Source organism: Ursus americanus, chromosome 35 (genome assembly GCF_024610735.1).
Source record: "Ursus americanus isolate L20-20 chromosome 35, mUrsAme1.1.p, whole genome shotgun sequence".
Lineage (NCBI taxonomy): Eukaryota > Metazoa > Chordata > Mammalia > Carnivora > Ursidae > Ursus > Ursus americanus.
The window spans coordinates 2,789,525-2,810,414 of record NC_142161.1 but is presented as its reverse complement, the minus strand read 5'-3'; the positions used below and the strand labels follow the sequence as shown (position 1 = coordinate 2,810,414).

The following is a 20,890-nucleotide window of genomic DNA, read 5'->3' as shown; positions in this document are numbered from 1 at the left end:
GATTTATAAGGCTCCCACATCTAAAGGCATTTCACAGTCATGGTGACTTCCCACAATACATAGCAACATGCAAATTTCGCGGGGAGTACCTCCCCTGTCCCTTGTACGCGGCTTCTCAGGACGCACGCACGCGCTCTGTGTTCCCGCCCTGTGACTCTAGGAGGGCAATTCCTGGGACAGTGTTCTGACGGGAACGTTCAGGCTCCATGGCTGCCCGACGGCGGGGGACGCGCAGCGGCGGGGCCCGAGGTTCGGTGCTCATTGGAGGGGGCGAATGCTGGGGGGCGGGGGGCCTAAAGGGGAACAGGGCCCTCTGCTCTAGCCCCTCCCCTTCCGTCGCCCCCTGACCCGCCCTTGGCTGTCAAGCTAGTTTAGGTGCTAAACTTTTTAAATTTCGGTTTCCAGAGCTTTTTGGATTACAGAATTGTGTATAAGGGCTTGTGGAGCTGTAAAAACTATTGTAAGATGCATCATTATTTTATGTATCGCTAAGAAAGGAAAAAGTGCTTCCGATTAAAACGTAATTGTTTCTATATCATCCATTGTAAGATGCATCCCAGTTTCAAAGAGTAAAATTCAGGTCTTAGAATTTATGAATATTACACCCTCTGTGTGTTATGTTCTTAAATGCATCCATCCTACAAATGGGTAGGTCCCTCTACAAATTAGGTACTATTGTCATCATCTGGATTTTCCAGTCGGGGCAACTGGGGTACAAAGAAATGAAATAACTTCTACAAGATTCCACAGCTGGAAGAGACAGGACTGGGCTCTAAACTAGAGACAGATTCCAGAGCACTCTATTAACCATTATCTCATACCACCTTAAGTAGTTTGAAGATAGGTATTGGGAAAGTTTGGGGGCACAAGTAACAGAGATAAACACGCTAGGACCCTCATGCCTCAGGCCATGAGCTCACAAGAGACCTGGGGCTCCATTTTATTTTATCTTATTTTATTTTGGCTAGAATAGCAATTTAGGAAGTGATTTCTCAGACTATTGCCCAGAACAGTGGTATGGCAGTTATTATTTCTTTGTAAATTTATAAAACCATCTTGAACCATTTCTTTACAAAGATGATGTTTTTTCAAAGTAGGATCGTGTTCAGTGGGTACTCATTCTTTCTTTTGGTTCTTTGCCCATTCTTCATGGCCATGGCTTCTGTAGCATCAAATGAAGCTGGAAGAGTTCATAATGGCAACACAGTCATAGAAGACCCTCCTCCTGCAAAGAAAACTCGAAGATGCCAGAGGCAGGGGGTGAAAAAGGAGCCTGTGACTGGAGGAGAGCCCAATAATGACAGGACAGAAGACAAGCAAGGTCAGCTTTAAGTGGTAGGCCAGGGAGGACATGAGCTAGCAGGATTGTCTAGGGGAGGGGTGAGGACAAGGAATGCCTTGTTCTTTCAACTCTTACTTCTTCCTTTCTTGAAGATATAATTGATTTTCTATCCTTTGGGCATACCACGGTATGAATCTCCTTTCTCAGAATCTTCAGTTTCATGTAGTTTAGACAGATTGAGACCTGGACAGATCAGGATTGCTTGGGAAGGGCAAAGTTCATTATGACATGATAGCTATTTTTGATTCCCATACAAGTAGCTGTAGTACATATCTGTCTTCCTTCAGAGTCTGTGAAGACCTTGCTGTTAAAGGGCAAAGCTCCTGTGGACCCTGAGTGCACAGCCAAGGTGGGAAAGGTGAGAGACTCCTTTGCCCATTGATTTCTCAGAGAGCAGTTGTTCTTTTGCTACTGGGATTCCTGTCCGGAACACTGCTAGTATTCATTTTAGGAGTCCTCTCCAAAATACTGCTAGTGTTTAATTCTCTGCAAGGCTAAGAGATGGGAGTGGTGGAGTTTGGGGTTAATAATCAGGGTGTTTTTTAACTTCTGGGGTTGTCATCAGCTTTCTGCACCTCATTCTCTTTCTCAGTTAGAAAATTATACCATTATCAAGGAAGAACCATTTTTGTTTTCATGAGAAACTGTGCTCTGGTATGGCATGAGTTACTGATGAATGTGAAAAGGATTTGAAGAATAGAGAAGAAAGTCTTCCTCTGGAGCAAGTTTCCTTTAACTGTTAGAATCATTTGTTTTTCTGTAATTACAAAAAAAAGCAACATGTTTTCATGATAGGAATAACAGATTGTGTGTAGAAGAACATACTTTTGTAGTTCTTTCCCTGGAAGGTAGATATTGGTAGTGCTGGAGAATGACACCTTGAGAGAGAAGAAAATTGAGAGCATCACTAAGGATCTCATGAGGACTGAGACTATACTAATGGCTGTGTTTTCCTTCTCTCTCTAGGCCCATGTGTACTGTGAAGGGAATGATGTCTATGACGTCATGCTAAATCAGGTAAGGGGAGGAGCTGTTCTATGTATGAGAATTTTTTTCTTGATAATTACTGATGAGAGTGTCCCAATGCCCAGATCTTTAATTCTTAAGTCCCTGGTATTAGCCTTATAGTAGCCATTTCCTTACAGCAGTTACTGGTATCTGTGATCAAGGAAGACCTCAGTTTATGTGGCTTCCATTTGTAAACCTCTGTCTTATGTTCGTATTTCTCTTACCATAGACCAATCTTCAGTTCAACAACAACAAGTACTATTTGATTCAGCTGTTAGAAGATGATGCCCAGAGAGACTTCAGCGTTTGGATGAGATGGGGCCGAGGTAATGACTCCTATTATGGATTTTCTGATTTGTCATTCAGAAAGCCAGAAACAGCTTAGTGTGTAACCAGAAGCTCCTCTGGGTTTAAATGGGTGGAATGGAGGCTTTATAACCTGGGAGGGGCTTGCAAGTGGGGAATAGCAAGCATCTTCATTAGCAAGTTCCCACTGGAAAAACTATGAGCAGCCTGTTGAGGCTGGGAAGTGTCGTGCAGTTGGTCTGCGAATACTGCTCGGGGACTGTGACAGTTAGCAGGTAACTAATATCAACAGGATCAGTTTCCTGGGCCCATTCACCTTTCCCTCTCCCCATCCTGCCCTTTTGTAAGATGCTAAGCAGGGAGACCTTAGAGAGCTGTCTTATTACTTGAGAAAACTCTTCTTGGATTGGGAGGCAGGAAACCATCTTATGTGTGGCATTTACTTTGCAGTTGGGAAAATGGGGCAGCACAGCTTGGTGGCTTGTTCAGGGGACCTCAACAAAGCCAAGGAAATCTTTCAGAAGAAGTGAGTGCTGAGAAATGAGTACCCCAAAAATACCATTCTTCTTCTTGGATTATCTCCTCTAAGAATTTTATAATAAGTGTGATTTGGCCTCGATGTTAATGTATTTCCACTGTAACATTCTATGACTGGAACACCAAACTACTTCCTTAGTTAGTGATTACATCACCTGGAACCTTGAAATGGACTAAAAACAGAAGAATCTAATATATATAGCACATGACCAACAATTAAGGAAATTCGGGGAAAGTGGGCGGGATGAGAATATTCAGTTAGAGTTTTAAAATTTTTTTCACTATGATATGGATGCAGAGCTTTCTGGTCTCGGGGAATCTTTCAGAGAAAGAGATTAGAAAGGGATCTTTTGTCTAAAATCTCAAAGGCTTTTGTGGTATTTTAGGGCCTTTGGGAAGCTCAAGAATCCTTTTTTCCGATTTTTTGTTCCCATTGACTCCAGAACTTTTTTTTTTTTTTTTTTCCCCATTCAGGGTCCTATTTTAGAATCCAGATTTTTGGGAAGTCAGATGTAAGAGTTCTAAGAACTAGTTGGGAAAAAAATAGCTTGAAAGTGTTCTAAGGAAACAATTATAAGCCCGTTCCTAGTAGTAGACCCTTATTTGTAAGATTTTCTCACCATTTGGACCCCACAGATTCCTTGACAAAACAAAAAATAATTGGGAGGATCGTGAGAAGTTCGAGAAGGTGCCTGGAAAATATGATATGCTAGAAATGGACTATACCACCACTACTCAGGTAGACTCTGACTATACATTTGGGGAGAAAACTGCCTCCTCTGAACCAAGGTGAAGTCCAGCAGAATGGCTTAGATGAGGTCCCAGACTAGAACAGATCAGGGTATCTTGAGTCTTGCTATTTCACACCTAGTAAAGGTAACAGTTCCCTCAGGGGTAACTTGCACGGATCTTTGTAATCTTGAAGGGACTGTAGATTTGAGATAGAATTTGCTTTCTAGTCTCTGTTATTTAATACAGTACTTTTAAAATCTTTGGTCCTATTTCCAGAAGTTTAATGTATGGATCAAGAGAGGAGTAATATATAGTCACACTGATGAAACGGCATTTAAAGTTGTCTTCACTTCTGGTTATATACCACATTAAAAAAAATTAATTTCAACAAATTCAGTTGCAACCAGGATGCTGAAAACTGTCACATACAGTATTGAGAAATGTAAAAATCTTAGTCCTTTTCAGATGAGAAAATCTGAGACATAATAGCTGTCTTTACATATTAACAACACATTGGGAGAGCCTTTTAGACTTGTTCCGGGAGTTTAACTGTGGGAGGCACATGGAGGAGTGGAAGGTGGGATCGCATCAAGTACTCTAAGTGGGTTAATAATGGAATGAACCTGTGTTCAAGCAGAAGCTGATTGCTGTTCACCTGCCAGGGCTATTGTAGAGCCGGCCCTTGCAGGGACCTTAGAATAGATCCTTCCAGAGTTTGTAATTTTTTTTTTTTTTTTTTTGGCTGTAGAGTGAAGAGGAATCAAAAAAGGAATCTCTTCAATCGCCTTTGAAACCAGAATCTCAGCTAGATCTTCGTGTGCAGGAGCTGATAGAGTTGATCTGTAACGTCCAGGCCATGGAAGAGATGATGGTAGAAATGAAATACGACACCAAGAAAGCCCCACTCGGTAAGACTTCAGATTCTCTCCCACATTCTTTGTATTTCCTCGTTCCTTTAATAGGCTATTTCATCACCTTCATGATTTAAAGCTTACTGATATTGTGAATGAAAAAAAGGAGATCTGGGGTGAGAGGTAGTGTGGGGGAGGAGAAGCTGTTTCGAGAGTTGAAAAGTGAGAGTCTTTGTTGAGTAGGCACATGAATACAGTTCTCAGGATAGGACCCTAGTTGTGGGGTCTGATGATCTCCGGCTGGGCCTGCAGGGAAGCTGACGGTGGCACAAATCAAGGCAGGCTACCGATCTCTTAAGAAGATTGAGGACTGTATCCGGGCTGGCCAGCATGGACGAGCTCTCCTGGAAGCTTGCAATGAATTCTACACCAGGATCCCACATGACTTCGGGTAAGGCCTGTGCTGCTGCTTCTCTTGGTCCTCTACCTCACTGTATCCACCTACATCACTCAACAGCAACTATAATCTTTTTACTCTCGTCTCTAATGAAACGATCATCTTGGATACAGAGCCAAAATGATTTATAGATAGCCTGTGTGGTCAACTTACAAGTTTGGGATGCAATCCCTGGCCTGATTATAACCATATTTTCTGACCGAGCAGAAGTTACCAAGAGAAAATAGGTTTAGATATCCAGCCAACAGGTAAAATACCTTCAGGCATAAAACTCCCTATTTCCTATTCAAATGATAGTAGGATATAAATACATTTTATCTTTGTTGTTTCTATATTTCTGGTGCTTCTTCTGTTTTTATTCCTTTTATTGCTTTATAGTGCTCTGTAACCTAAAAGTAACCCTGAGTGGTCAGCGGGTCTACTTCTGTTTCTAGACAGGACTATATCCAAGCTGTTCCTTATTGATGTTGATAGATCTTATTTAAAAAACAAGATTTGGCTAGTATCAAAGACAAGAAATAACAAGTGTTAGACAGGATGTGGAGGAAAGGGAACTCTTGTATACTACTGGTGGAATTGTAAATTAGCACAGCCATTATAGGAACCAGTATGGAGATTCCTCAAAGAATTAAGAATCGAACTACCATATGACCCAGCCATTCCACTTCTGGATATTTATCTGAAAAGTATGAAAACACGAATTAAAAAGATATCCATCCCTATGTTCATTGCAGCATTATTTCAATAGCCAAGATATGGAAACAACCTAAGTATTCATTACAGATGAATGGATTAAGAAGTGGTATATATATACAGTGGAATACTACTCAGCCATAAAAAAGAATGAAATCTTGCCATTTGCAACAAATGGTTGCATGGATCTTGATGGTATTATGCTAAGCAAAATAAGCCAACAGAGAAAAACAAACACCATATGACTTCACTCATGTGGATTCTAAAAAAACAAAACAGAAATTCATACAGAGAACAGACAGGGGAAAGGGTTGGGGGTGGGTGAAGGGGGTGAAGGGGGTCAACTGTATGGTAAGGGATAGTAACTGAACTCGCAGTGATCACTTTCAAATTAGGAAGCTGTACATCTGAGCTGTATATACATTAAGGTAACCCATAAAAAAGAATTTCATTTCTAGTCCCAGATGTCAAAATCTATACAGTGTGTTTATCTTTAGTCTTTTACTCTTAGTCATGTGCCTTTGGCCACACGTCAGAGAACTGATTGTGGGTTATATCTCTGTCCTTAGACTCCGTACCCCTCCATTAATCCGGACAGAGAAAGAACTGTCAGACAAAGTACAACTACTAGAGGTGAGACGTGTGGATTGGGAAGTATTACTCTCTGGTTCCAAGTTCCTGCACATTGATCCTGTATCTCATCTTGCCAGGCTTTGGGAGACATTGAAATTGCCATTAAGCTGGTGAAGACAGAGCTGCAAAGCCCAGAACACCCATTGGACCAACACTATAGAAAACTACATTGTGCCTTGCGCCCTCTAGACCATGAAAGTTATGAGTTCAAAGTAAGAAAAAAATGATCATTTATTTTCCTACAAGACCCATCCCCCTAATCCCACTGTTCTGTGACTACTTCTGGTTAAAAGTAAACTTTTTTTTTTTTTTGGTGAGCAGCAAGCAAGGTTTATTGAGTGATGGTACAAAGCTCCCAAAGAAGGAGGGGACGCAAGAGGGTGGCCGGAGAGCAGACTTTTATATAGAGCAGAATTTCAATGTACCAAGAACTGGGGAAGGTATTTCTCACTGTCTTGTGAGACCATTAGGGAGCAGAAAGTCTGCCAGTTTTTACCAGAAGCCCTGAAGTTCTTCAGCTCAGTCTGGTCTCTTGTAGAGTCCACACCAGCCATTTCTTTCATTCCTTTCCACAGGTGATTTCCCAGTACCTGCAGTCTACTCATGCTCCCACACACAGGGACTATACCATGACCTTGCTGGATATTTTTGAAGTGGAGAAGGAGGGTGAAAAAGAAGCCTTCAGAGAGGACCTTCATAACAGGTCTCAGTTTAGCTTTGGGTTTGGGAAGACATTCCCTTGCCTGAAGTGCAGTTATGGGACTTCTGGAAAATGGCAGAAAATGGCTTTTTTATGTTTATGGCCTATCTCTGGTGGAGAGCAACAGAGTACAATAATAATGTCCTTTCCCCAGGATGCTGCTGTGGCATGGTTCCAGGCTTAGTAACTGGGTGGGAATCCTGAGCCATGGGCTTCGAATTGCCCCACCTGAGGCTCCCATCACAGGTTACATGGTGAGTAGAAATTAAGTCCTGGAGGCACAAGGGTAAAGGATACAATAATTTTCTCAGTCTTTTTTTTCCCCCTTTTTTTCTAGATTAGGATTTGGTAGTACCCTTCCCAAGAATTAAACCAGCTCACTGATAACCCTGACATTTCTTTTTCCTTTTTTCACACCCTGACATTTCTTACTATGTCCCTCTTTCTTTAAATTCCTAAAGCTACCCCTTTTAGCCCCTCAGAATGCAGAGACTCACCAATACACCTGCTTCTCTGGCAAAGAATTGCAAGGGGAAATGGAGGAGGGTCTATACCGTGTTTAAGATCATGGAAACACAGGGTCAGTGGTATGGGCCTTCTTTCTAACACAATGGATTACGCAGCTCACCTGCACGTTCGTTTATATATTTCAGTTCGGTAAAGGAATCTACTTTGCCGACATGTCCTCTAAGAGTGCCAATTACTGCTTTGCTTCTCGAGGAAAGGACACCGGACTATTGCTTTTATCAGAGGTGAGATGAACATATCTATGATCTCCAGTTTATTATTAGTTCCTGTTTTTCCAGAGAGAAAAGTTTGACTCCAGAACCAAGAGGTTCATCTGGGAGAACTTCAGAGGGAAGCCAAGGGCAATGTCCATTCCATCCCTCTGCAGGAGGAGGGGAAGAAAGTACCAGTGGGATTTTCTGTTTGGCCTTAGAGCCATCCAGTTCTCAGTAGGATGTGGGTGTTCAAAGATCTCTTGCTTTGCAGGTCGCTCTAGGTCAGTGTAATGAGCTACTAGAGGCCAATCCTGAGGCAGAAAAATTACTTCAGGGCAAACATAGCACCAAGGGACTGGGCAAGATGGCTCCCAGTCCTGCCTCCTTTATCACCCTGTGAGTACTCAGAACCTATAAGGCCAGAAGACTTCTTTTGGCCAGATAAGACTCTCTACTTTCTATATTCCAACTTCTGACCCAGAGGCAGATGTTGACACACTTTTTTCCATTTGGCAGAAATGGGAGTACGGTACCCTTAGGACCAGCAAGTGACACAGGAATTCTGAATCCAGAAGGTTATACCCTCAACTACAATGAATTTATTGTCTATAGCCCCAACCAGGTCCGTATGCGGTATCTTCTAAAGGTTCGGTTTAATTTCCTGCAGCTGTGGTGAATGTCGATATTAAATAAACCGGATAAGGTCTGATCTTCAAACAAGAAAATAGGCAATGTTGTACTTTCGAATTTTCTGATCTTTTATGTAATAAAAATAGCACACATCTACCACTGGCTTCTTTGGGCTCTGTTTCTCCAGCCACATATTTCTTCTCATGTTTGTACTTTTTCATTTTCAGGACAAAAAGTATGCATTGCTGTATGTATCCCACAGCTAGCTGCAAGTTACTCAGGATCCTGTTCCTTCAGCAGAATACCCTCTAAAGCATTAAAGGATGCTAATGGAGACGGATGCTTTTCCCCATTTAAGTCAATTTTTCTGCTAACTGCAGTTTGTTAGGTATTATTACAAGAAGGGAGAGGCAACAGAGGCTGAATTGTTCCCTTGCTCCCATCCAAATCTTCTAACTTGCCTTTTCCCCCTGTTTATCAACTGAAGACCAGGTCTCCCGCCACTTATCCTAGGACTCAGCAGATGTCCAAAAATCTGGACGCACTTAGAAGACCTGTCACTAAGCTCAAATACATCTCAGGGAGGAAAAGAGAGAAATAGAATGAGTTTGGAGATGCCCTGCTCCACCTAAGAAGTACCGAAGTCCAGGTCAGATCCAGACTTCCTGATGATTTGTAAACACAGGCAACACAGATACACCCCCACACACACCCACCCACACGTACACATAGGTACACCATACTTCCTTAGATAACAGTGAAGGTTATTTAAATGATAACAGTAGCCTGTAACTTTTTAGAGACCAGATTACCAATATCTATCAAAATTTAAAATATACATACCCTTTGACCTAAAAACTACAGATGTCCTTGTTTGCATAGATGATGTCAGTGCAGCATTGTTACGTGCAAAAGTTCCCTAGATAAGGAACTAATTAAATATATTCACTCACTGAAATACTGTGCTGCTGTTAAAAGTAGACTACACACTTCTCCAAAAAGTAGGATACTTCCCAACTCATTCTATGAGGGAATATGAAACCAAAACCAGACAAAGATACCACCAGGAAAGAAAACTACAGACCAATGTCCCTTAAGAATACAGATGTGCAATAAAATGCTACCAAGCCTAAACCAGTAACTTAAAAAGAATTATACACCATGACAAAGTGAGACTTATCAAAGGAATGCGAGGTTGGTTCAGCATATGAAAATCCGTCAGTGTAGGACAAAAGTCACGTGACTATCTTATTAGATGCAGAAAAGGCATTTGGCAAAATCCAGCACCCTTTCAGGATAAACATTCAGCAAAGAAAGGAAGGGACCTTCTTCAACCCAATAAAGGACATCTATGAAAAACCCACAGAAAGACTGAAATAGATGAATGACTCCATACATTTAGAAAATGGGGAAGAAGGGATAAATCCTTTCAGGGGGATTTCAGTTAATGTAGAAGGCTTGAGGGAAATGGAAAATCATTAGAAAATGACAGTAATGGGGCACCTGGTTGGTTCAGTCAGTTGAGCATCTGACTCTTGATTTCAGCTCAGGTCATGATCTCAGGGTGGTGAGATTGAGCCCTGCGTCCAACTCTGCACAGAGCATGGAGCCTGCTTGGGATTCTCTCCTTCCTCTGCGAGGCCCTCCCCCCACCCCCGCGTGCGCTCTCTCTCTCAAAAAAAGAAAACCACGGTAATAATTGCTATAGTCAAGGTCAATGGATGAATGCTAAAATTAGTGGAACAGGATAACTTGCATAGTCTCAAAAAACCTACCTCCAGATTTACTGATTACTGTGGTGATTTTAACATAAGAGCATAAATTCTTTGCTAACTCTCCTTCCAAGAGGTTTAGCCTCCCTCCTCTTAAGTGGGAGCTGGGCTTAGTGACTTGGCTTCTAACAGAGTATGGAAAGATATAAGTAAAAGAAAACAAAAAAGACCTTACCCTTAAAAGTGATCAATTTTGGGGCGCCTGGGTGGCTCAGTTGGTTAAGTGTCTGCCTTCAGCTCAGGTCATGATCCCAGAACCCTGGGATCAAGCCCCACATGGGGCTCCCTGCTCAGCAGGGAGCCTGCTTCTCCCTCTGCCTCTGCCATCCCCCACCCCCATACACTGCTTGTGCTCTCTGGCTCTATCTCTCTGTCAAATAAATAAAATCCTAAAAAAAAAAAAAAAAAAAAAAAAAAACGAATTCAGAAGATGTTTAAAGTACAACCTAAATTAATTTTCCCTTCAACTCCCTTGGGCACATATTTACTTTTACCTGCAGTCTCTCACAGCAATTATACTATGACCTTGCTGTCCACCTACAAGATAAGAAAGAGAAAAAGCCGTTCAAGAGGGCCTGGCCAACAAGGCTGAGTCTACTGAGCAAAAGTCAAGTTAGCCTTTTCTTCACTTTCTCCAACCCCATTCCTCCAGCCTTAGATGGGGTGCTTTTGTAGAATTTTTAGAGTATGGAAGACACACGTCTAGGGCTTCCTCCTGTTCTTGGCCCATGCTCTCAGGGGAGCAAAGGCAAAAGACTGAAACCAGCAACTTCTAGGATCATGCCATGCCATGGTTCTCTGTAGCATTTCTGGGAAGTATTATAAATTATAAATTCCAAGTAACCTTAATTCGGATTCTGGTCACAGCATATGTGGAGGAGGTGGTCTAGAAGGTATTTTTAGAGCCCTTGCATGAGACATACAAGAAAAATAGAAGCATGACCTATGATTAAGACATCAGCTGACAGCATTTCTTATATCTATCCTGTCTGAGGGAGACCATGGGGCATTGGTAGAAATAAGGTAAAAGTCCCTCAGGCGATTTGTCCATGTAAAACCTGGAATCAGGCAAAGTGAGAACAAAACAGCATCCTTCAACTCCCCAATTCCTCAGAACTCCTTTCTAGATCAGAGTGCAGTGGTATTTCTCTGAGAGAACCCTACCAACTTAGGACAAAATCTCGTAAGCCTGGCTTATCAGATACAAGTCCTTGAATTCTTGGGCACAGAAGACCTTTAACCTTTCCCTAACCCTTAGAAAGAGCCTCGGGGAACTTCCTCTCCCATAAGATAGAATTACAGGAAAATAAGGTTCTAGAACTTAAAAGGGTCAGTCCATGGTGAGTCCGTGCATAGGACTGTTCCATCTCTCCATTTGTTTTCATCTTTGTGAACTTCAATTTGAGAGCTACACTTTTGTGGTTTCTTCCCAGAATGCAAATTACTATATTGACAAACATGTGCACGTCAAGTGGCTGCTGCCGCTGGGTCAGAGGCTGTGAAAGCCAGGAGTCTCGTTCTGCTCAGCGCCGCGGCTTTTCGCCTCTCATTTGGGCACTTAGTTCTGCACGGAACAGGCTGTTTCTACGGGAGGGACCTGATGTTCTGTCTAAATGCCCTGACTGGAGGGCACTTTCAACCAACTCTTCCTTCTCTTACTCTTTCTTGACTAAGTGAGACGTCTTCACGCTCTGCTCAAACCAAGCACCGCCGGCCAGCATCACTCATTCCTCCTCCTTGGCAGGAATGGCATCTCAGGACCCTTGCGCCAGCAAATGACACAAGATTTCTAAAGCCTGCTTTCAAAGAATATCTATTAAAGAGCTGGTTCTCTTTCTTGCAGTTCTAGGAAGGACTGAGGTTAAATCAGAAAAGAAACACGAGAACGTCCATATTCTTCTTCATCTGCACCCACATCAGAACACAGGTAGGACTGCACTGGAGATTTTCTGACACTTTATTTTAAAAATTTAACCAAGAACGTAGCCACTGGTGTCTTCCGGCGTTGCATCTCTAGCACACAGGGCTGGTGCATCTTCACTCCCAGGACAGAAAGTATACGTTGCCCAGTGTGTCTCCCACTGCAAGCTGCAGGGTAGAGTCCGGGCCCAGCCAAGGTTCCAGGCAGCTGACAGCCGCTTCGCACTGGAACAGACCCAGCTACAACGGGGAACAAAAGACGGGGAGATGAAGGCTACAAGCCTAGGGCCTCCTTACTAACTCAGTTTTCTCTCACACTGACACCTTTTATTTAGAACCAGGTTAGTTGCACATGATAGCAAGGAGAGAAGAAAATAGAATTTTGATCTTTTGTACATTCGTTGCCCAAGTTTGCTCTCTGTGACATCCCTTTAGCCCTCCTTGCACATGTACACACTTACCAGCTGCATACTGGGTCTCTCCCACAGCTTAACATCTCTGTCCTTTGAAGCTGTCACCAGCAACCCAGGCAGCACATGGAGGGCTGTGACAGAGCCCGAGTGAATCTTGGAGGGGTAGGAGAAGGACCATGGTGAGCTTTCAGTGGCCCCTCCTCTGTCGAGGAAGCATCCACTTGTCAGACCTAGAGCCTCCTCCCCTCTATTTGTGACCCATCCCTCAAACTCACCTTTCTACGCTGCTGAGTCGACAGCTGTGGGGGTGGGGACCAGCTATATGCGCTGCTGTCATTCACAGATGAGGCTGTCTCTGGAGTTGGGGTTTCAGGCATTTCTGTTTTCTGCCAGATGTCACCTGTCTCCCATTCTCCTTCAGGGGTACGCTTGGCAAGTTTCCATAGCATCCCATCAGAGCTGGCGCACAAAAATGAGGACTCTGCCATTTCAAGGACAGAGGTTAGAGCTAGGTTTCCAGCTTCGAAGGACCCACCATCCCCTACAAGGCATCTCCAGACCTGTGGGTCCTCCCATCCCACTCACCAGATTCCGGTTTGGCCTGGGTTACCAACACGAAGGTTCCAGTAGGATTCTCCAAGTCCGGCTTAAACTCAAGGCTCTCTTCAAACTCTCCTGCCTCCTTTTGCCTCTGTGAAAGGATGGCTCATTCTGTTTGGCCTACTCATAGCGCTGACCCTACCCAGCCAAAGCAACTGTTTTTGGCTCTGGGCTGGTCAGGACTTTCTTAACTGTAATTTAGACATAGTAAAGAGTGTGAATCTTCTTCTTCTTCTTTTTTTTTTTTTTAAGATTTTACTTATTTATTGTCAGAGAGAGAGAGAGAAAGCACATAAGCAGGGGGAGCGGCAGGCAGAGGGAGAAGCAGGCAACCTGCTGAGCAAGAAGCCAGTGTGGGACTCAATCCCAGGACCTTGGGATCATGGCCTGAGCCGAAGGCAGACGCTTAACCGACTGAGCCACCCGGGTCAGTATGTATACATCCATGCACTCACTGCCCAGGTCAGGATGTAGAACATTTCCGGGGCGCCTGGGTGGCTCAGTCATTAAGCGTCTGCCTTCGGCTCAGGCCATGATCCCAGGGTCCTGGGATCGAGTCCTGTGTCAGGCTCTCCGCTCAGCAGGAAGCCTGCTTCTTCCTCTCCTACTCCCCCTGCTTGTGTTCCCTCTCTCACTGTCTCTGTCAAATAAATAAAATCTAAAAAGAAAAAAAAAAAAAGATGTAGAACATTTCCATCACCCTAGGAACTTGCCTTCATGACCCTTCCCAGTCAATACCAGAGCATCCTGACCCTCCGAGTTAACAATATTCTGAGTTCTATCACCATAAATTAGTTCTGCTTGTTCTTTGACTTTATTTGAATGAAATCATGTAGTATGTACTCTTTTGTGTCTGGCTTCTTTCACCCAACGTAATGTCTATCAGATGTGTCTGTATTGTTCCAGACACTAGTACTCTCAGTGGCAAGACAAGAGAGGCATGAAAAAAAATGCAATTAAGAAAACTCCTACATTGATGGTTTCCCGTGATTTTTTTTTAAACACTGGCATCCTTTTTTGTAACAATAAAATCATATAGGGAAGCTGAAACCCACTACAGAATGCTCTTAAGTAGGGCTGCTTCAGTCGAAGGAGGAAGGGAATTTGGAACCAACGCCTTTCCATTCCTCTTATCCTCTGTCATGGCCCCAAGGTTTTAAAAGTATTGGTCCCAGACAAATGTGGCAACACACACTCAAATAGCACTTACCAAGGAAAAAAGGCCTCCAGGTTCCGTTGGCTGCAGGACAAACACACCATAGTCTTGGTGGGCGGACAACAACATAGCGCACTCTGAATAGTTGCTGCTCCTGGTTTACAAGAAAGAAAAGAGGCTGAACCCATGAACATCTCTCTGTAGGACCCCAGTGTTTCGTTCTAAGTGAGACCCAAGTCCAGGGTAACCACTAACCCCCTTCTCCTTTTTCTGTAGCCCGAGAGGAAACGGCTTTTTGGGTCCTACCAGATTACAGAAGGAGCCTCCCCTGGCTTCACGCGCTGCAACTGCAAACCCGCGTTGGCCAAGATGAGGGAGTGACCGTCTGGAGCCAGGGCCACACCTGTCAGGAACCCTAAGTCCTCCTGCAGAACTCGGGTCAGGTGAAGACTGCAACTGAAAACAAGGTACAAGGTCAAGGAACGACCTATTTTAGTCTGCCTTTCTCAGGCTCCTCGGCTCCCCACGAACTCCTCAGGAGTGAAGTACAAAACACAATCGGTTACCTTCCCTACGAATTCTCTTCCTCTTCCTCTTTCTCTTTTACTGGTATTCATTGTCACCATCCCCTTCCCTGCTCTCACGAGGAATCTCTTACCTTCTTGTCTTTCCTTCCCTCCTGACCTCCACCTGATCAATAAGCACTAGGGATTCTACTTGCCAGCACAGGCCTAGATCTCTATCCCTCCTCCCACCGCCTGGCCTGGGGCCCACACTACGTCTCCCTGCACTAGAGCAACCGCTGTGAGGGCAGTCTCCCTGCCTCTAATATCTCTCTACCACTGTCCAGCTTCCATACTGCCACTGGAGTCTTCTTCCTAAACGGCAGACAATTATTCTCAAAATCCTTACACGGTGCCCTCTACAGTCTGGCCCCAGTTTATCTTTTCGATCCAGTTCCCCAACACCCCCGCCCCCACTCTCACCGAGAACCCAGTGGCTCAGCTGTGCCCAGAATATACCATGCCCTCTCATGCCTCCTTGCCTTTCGCTGCTACTGCATCCTCTTCCTGAAGCACCATTCCCTTCCCCAGGGGTCCAGAAAACTCCTACCCATCCTTAAAGCCCAACCTCAAATAGCAACTCTTTCGTAAACCATAAATTCCTCAAACTCTGGGAACTACAGATCTCTCTCTTCATCACAGCACTAATCACCCTGCCTACCGCTGGTGGTTTACTTAAGTGCATACTCCTCTACTGTGCTTCCTAAATCAAAAGGTGATTTCCATCTGGTTCGTACAGCCTGGCTCAGAGTTTAGCATTAAGTAGACACTTGAGAATTATTATTTAAATTGACATGCTGGGGAGCCAAAAACCATTTCCCAGTGACTTTTTCCCACTTACTAACATCCTACTGAGCTAGTTCAGAAGTAAAGGTGGAGTGATTTGCACAAAATCCTGGGTTTAAGGAGACCACTGACGTACACGTTAACCCAGCTGGCCCATCTCACCTGAAATTTCTGGGTGTCGAACCCTCCTGCAGTTCCACTTGCCACTCGCTGACCTTTTCATTGTTGCTGAGAACAATCAAGGTGCATGCCGAGTACCATAGCAGAGCACTGATGTGGCCTGCAGCCTTGGGTGCATAACAAGTCCATTTCAGTGTTCCTGAGGATTAACCCTCTTTCCCCTCCCAGCCACCTATGCACACACCAGTAGCACAGGCGCGGTTGGGGCAGGACTCACACAGACAAGCACCGAGGTTGCCCCAACGCACCTGTGCTGTGGCCACAGCCTTAGCTTTGTGCCACAAGGTTAGTTCCCCAGTTCGATTCCCAGATGCTGCCATAGAACCATCTGGGGCCCAGGCCACAGCAGTGATGGCTGCAGGACTCCTGGGCATATATGTGTCATCTGGAGAAGGAAGGAAGTGATGCCTTAGAAGCTGGACCACTGCTGGGACATGAGAGGACATAGCAGACCACCCTTGACCTTCACGGCCCCACTAACACACCCCTCTTTCACACGTTGCCTCTGTCCACGCCTCACTCACCTGCTTCCTCAGGTACCTGCCAGAGCCGCACGGAGCCATCCTCTGAGGTGGTCAGCAGGAGGCCTGAGGTCTCTGAAACTGCAGCCGCACTGATTGGGCCACTGTGTCCCAGGAAGGTGTGTGTTTGAAACACCTAGGGAGAAAGGACGGAGATGGGAGAGCAGGGGTCAATGCCACAGGAGGTTGTCCCGCTCTGCCCTCTCCACTCCATCCACCCCAGTCCTTTCAGGGAACTCACCAAGAGTGGCTGCCACAACCGTGTGGCCCCATCCAGTCCAACAGTCACCACTAGAAGCTCTGACCCAGGCTGTCCAGCTGATAAGGCCCAGAGATGAAGTCAGGAGAAGGAGGGAAACAGGTGGGAAGGGAAGAAAGGGAGCTGACGCTTCCTTACCTGCCCGGGGCTCCAGGGCAGCTGCACAGTGGCTGATAGGTCCCGAGTGAGCAGGGATGCTCGTCAGCTCCACGCCCTGGTGGTCCCACACTTTCAAGGTCCCATCTCGGCCCACAGACACCACGTGTTCCTCCTGCCCCAGAGCACAGGATCAGAGCAAGTCGCACTGAGCAGGACGTGGGGAGTGTGACTCCTAACACCGAGGTGAGGGCTGACCACTAAAGGCTCAGGAGATGTCCAAGAGTACGGAGAACTCGGGGGCCCAGGCAGGGCGGATCAGGCCTGCAACCCTGCACGAGGTCCGGATACTGAGCTGCCCGCTCCCTCCCCTCACACCGACCCTCCATCTCAATACTCTTGTCCTGCTCTGACCCAGGCCCGAGCATCTCATTCTCTACACTTCTTTTGCCTTCGAGATTAGATACCCAGTGCACCCAGTGTCCCAAAGCCTCCTGAGCCCTCCCAGAGGCCCCAGTGAGCTCTCCACCGCCTCCTCACCACGGCCACTACGGCGCTCACGGCACTCTGATGACCGAGGAACTGGCCAAGCTGCTGTTGCCGTTCTGGGTCCCACAGCCCCACAGAGCCATCGGTGGAGCAGGAGACCTGTGTAGTCAGAGTTAGAGGAGTGGGAGTATCAGCCTGCCTCCAGCATTTCTGTAGGTCTATAATGTGGGCGGGGTGGGGGGCAGTAAGGCTTGTGATTAAGAACACAGGCTGTCCTGGGTTCAAATCCTATCTCCACCATTCTTTACTTTGTGACCTGGGGCAAGTTCATCCCTCTGTGCCTTAGGCTTCTCATCCGGCCGACGGGATGACAACAGTGTCGCTACTGGATGGGGCTACTGTGGGGCTGGTGCGCATACGTGAAGGACGGCCTGGTACGTGCTGAGCCCTGAATAAATAGTGCCTATTGTCCTTGGTGTTAACACACTGTCCGACAACAAACCCAGACAAAGGTGAACAGGCTGCGATGCCAAGGAAAGATCCGGCTCCCCAGAGGGCAGGGGCAGAGAGCAGACTATGACAATTCATTCAACTGATTCTCGCTCCTTTCTCATCTCTTCTTGAGAAGAAGTGTGGGGACTCTGCACTGGAAAACTAGACTTCACCAACCTTGAGTGCATAATGTGAGGGGTGTTTTGCCTTAGGACTGAAGAAATCACAGCAGTCGCCTCTACCTGCAGGGACAGGGCATCCTGAGCCCTTGGGGACACAGTTCTGTGTTCTCGTGAGGAGTGAGGGCTTTCTTACGTTTACTGCTTCAGCCTCATCACTTACCTGACCCTGGGAATGTTCTTTAACCTAACAGCTCAAGAGCCTCGTCTGTGAGATAGAGATAGTAGTAATGTCTACCTTGTCAAGTTGCTGTAAAGACTAAACGAGTTGTAAAGAATAAACGAGGCAAGATATACGAAGAGCTTAGTTCAATGCCTGGCACATACTAAGTGCTCGATAAATGTCGGCTATTACTATTATTGTCGATGGGTGTCAGAAACAGGACGACACGGGCAGTGTGGTCCTCCCCCAGGAACCCTGCTGAGCTCTGCCCATCCCCACCTCTTCCCTTACCAGTAGGTTGTCTTTGGTCCAGGCACAGCCGGTGACCCAGTCACGGTGACAGGCAGAGAAGGAGCAAATCAGAACAGGGGCTTTGGGCATCCGCACATCCCAGCAGAAGAGATTCTGGATAGGTCCCAAGAGAGGGAGCAGTCAGGACCACAGGAGGGAGGTAGAAATATCGGGGCCATTTCCGGCGAGAAATTTTAAGGGAAAAGGGAGTATCAAGGAAGGGGATGGTGGACAGAGGCGGCACAGGAGGTGTGGAAAAGCAAAATGCCTCAGGAGCCATGGGAAATGGGACTGTTCAGGAATCCAGGACTCAGAGGGGCTGTGGGGGTCAAGGTGGGAGGACACCCATGGCTCACCCGGTCCCTGCCCCCGGTGGCCAGCCTGCCTCCATCAGTGCTGAAGCAACAGCAGCTCACGGGACCCTTATGTTCCCGGAGCTCAGTGCCACAGGGAAAGTCTTCTGCTGTCTGTGCCAGGGTCAGCGGCTGCCTTGGCCAGAGCCGCACTGTGAAATCTTCTGCATTGGAAATAGGGAGAAAGGAAGATTCCCTGAAAGAGGAAGTGAGACGGACCCCAAAGACAGAGGCAATCACGCCGGGTGAGGGTGATATCCCACAGCAGTGAGTCACAGGCTGTGGAGAGTCTGAGTGACGAAGGTCAGTCATCACATGAGGTCACAAGACAGGATACCAGGCACTCCCAGCTCTGGCTCTTCAGCTGTCTACCTCCCTGCTACACCTCCAGACCCTCCTCTTCTCAAGTGACCACTACCGCTTGGACCAAGTCTCCTACCCAGAGAGGACTAAGACCATTCTGCATTTTCACCTCAACACCTCTCTCCTCCACCTAAGGGAAACCCATCCCCGTACACAGCAAAGTCTCCCCCGGGCAGAAACTCAGGGGATTACAGGGATTAACAGAGGTCCCAGAATTCTTGTTAGGAAACAAGAACAAACAGTCTAGACTGATAATGCAAGAGAAATGCATTTAAACGTACTTTGAAAGTTGTAAAAATAATTATGTGTGTTTCCTGTACACATACACATATAAATTGAGGGAAGATACTAGCATATTTAAAAGGAAGCTGCCCACTGCACCTGAGGCAGAAGCCAAGAGTTCACTGGAGGTGGCCAGTCCCAACACGGGCTTCTGGTATCTGGATAAGAGCCAGAGGGACTGAAGGGAACTCTCCTTGAGAGCCCAGCCTTGCAGGGACCCGTCTTCGGCACCGCTCACCAACACCTTGGGGCTTAGCCAGACCAGTGCAGACACTGCCACATCTAGGGCTTGACATTGAGCCCCCTGGGAACCTAGAGCACGAGGAAAAAACCAAAGAGCGAGACACTTGGAAAGGGAGTTCAGGGTGGGGAGGCCCTTTCCAAAGGCTCTAACACCCCGTCCCCTCTCTCTTCAGTACCTGGAGCAATTTTGTAGGTCCTGATGCCGTCTGCTCGGTACCCAACGGCCACCCGATCACCATCTGGGCTGAGAGCCACAGAGAGGGCAGGAGAGAGAGAAAGGGGACCTAGGCACCCCCGGGGCCTACCCAGAGATCCGGACCACACCTGAACCTGAGGCCAAGAACAGAACTTAAAGATATACCACTTCCACCCCAGAGTGACGGCCACCCCCATTAACGTCCTCCTCCCCGCTAAAGACTCTTCTCCTGAAAGCAGCCCATGCCTACACTGCTCCCTCTCCCTGTAGCTTGCACCAGCAAAGCTCCTCCACAGGGTCCCCAACAAAGGCTCCACCCTCACCCAAATATGCCTTTCCTCCCCCCTCCTTCTAACCTACCACCAGCCCTCCACCACCTGACCTTGCCATCCTCTCCAGCTGTCAGTAACTGGCGCCCAGCACGCAGGAAAAGGGCAGTGGCCACAATGCCATGGTGGGCAGGGAAGGCAGCCAGCCGTGCCCCCTCATGCCAGGACCACAGTTCCACCATGCCATCCAGCCGACCCACAGCCACAACGCGCCCAGGAACACTGAACGCCACGCTACGGACAGAGGCTCCCGGGGCTCCCAGGTCCTATACAAGGAAGGAAAAATGAAAATGTGAGGACCTGCTCTCAACACGAGCCCAAAGTGAAAGAGAATGTGGATGTCCGTCATTCCGTATCTTCCACTTGCACCCTCCTGTGCTTCCACCCCGGGGAGACACGTGACCTTCTCACCTTGGCAGCTTTGAGCCCGTCCACATGGAAGAGGCTGAAACTGCCAGCCCAGCTGCCTACCGCTACCATCTGTCCCTCTGGGTGGAAAGCAACGCAGTTCAGGGGCCTGGGTCCCGCGTGCTGGAAGGCCAGCTGCCCACGGACTGTGTCCCATAGCTGAAGGAGAGAGAAGGAGAGAAATCTAGGTGCGGAGTACAGATGCCTGAGCTTCTCGGACCCAGA

General features: G+C 46.6%; 2 protein-coding genes across 3 annotated transcripts in view; one reads left to right on the top strand and one right to left on the bottom strand.

The window, feature by feature from the left end:
• Positions 1-109: 109 nt before the first annotated feature.
• On the top strand, positions 110-8,767 carry PARP2 (poly(ADP-ribose) polymerase 2). 2 transcript variants are annotated; one of them, XM_045784900.2, is made up of 16 exons: positions 110-249; positions 1,169-1,321; positions 1,630-1,700; positions 2,309-2,359; positions 2,580-2,676; positions 3,107-3,182; positions 3,830-3,932; positions 4,674-4,833; positions 5,089-5,227; positions 6,496-6,559; positions 6,637-6,771; positions 7,135-7,262; positions 7,414-7,513; positions 7,913-8,011; positions 8,253-8,377; positions 8,498-8,767. In XM_045784900.2, the coding sequence occupies exons 1-16, from the start codon at positions 207-209 to the stop codon at positions 8,655-8,657; spliced, it is 1,704 nt and encodes a 567-aa protein (XP_045640856.2). In that variant the 5' UTR covers positions 110-206; the 3' UTR covers positions 8,658-8,767. The 2 variants fall into 2 exon arrangements, with proteins under 2 accessions (XP_045640856.2, XP_045640857.2); XM_045784901.2 differs by lacking the exons at positions 110-249; positions 1,630-1,700 and having other exon boundaries at positions 1,173-1,321.
• Positions 8,768-12,326: 3,559 nt separating this feature from the next.
• Positions 12,327-20,890, bottom strand: part of TEP1 (telomerase associated protein 1) — a 36,690-nt gene continuing 28,126 nt past the window's right edge. The window contains 18 exon segments of the mRNA XM_045784883.2: positions 12,327-12,543; positions 12,765-12,869; positions 12,992-13,197; positions 13,302-13,407; positions 14,527-14,626; positions 14,779-14,928; positions 15,984-16,108; positions 16,250-16,386; positions 16,526-16,658; positions 16,764-16,840; positions 16,920-17,052; positions 17,418-17,525; positions 18,492-18,605; positions 18,848-19,008; positions 19,589-19,801; positions 19,909-20,062; positions 20,311-20,523; positions 20,669-20,824. Coding sequence (XP_045640839.2) covers positions 12,421-12,543; positions 12,765-12,869; positions 12,992-13,197; positions 13,302-13,407; positions 14,527-14,626; positions 14,779-14,928; positions 15,984-16,108; positions 16,250-16,386; positions 16,526-16,658; positions 16,764-16,840; positions 16,920-17,052; positions 17,418-17,525; positions 18,492-18,605; positions 18,848-19,008; positions 19,589-19,801; positions 19,909-20,062; positions 20,311-20,523; positions 20,669-20,824 — 2,514 coding nt within the window. The 3' untranslated portion in view covers positions 12,327-12,420.

What these genes read in the sequence shown, in the direction of transcription:
- PARP2 (XM_045784900.2), top strand. Translation starts at nt 207, where the DNA reads ATGGCTGCCCGACGGCGGGGGACGCGCAGCGGCGGGGCCCGAG. An exon ending in AGAGAGGACCTTCATAACAG is followed by an intron (nt 7,263 to 7,413) that starts GTCTCAGTTTAG and finishes TCCTTTCCCCAG; the next exon opens with GATGCTGCTGTGGCATGGTT. An exon ending in CCTGCCTCCTTTATCACCCT is followed by an intron (nt 8,378 to 8,497) that starts GTGAGTACTCAG and finishes TCCATTTGGCAG; the next exon opens with AAATGGGAGTACGGTACCCT.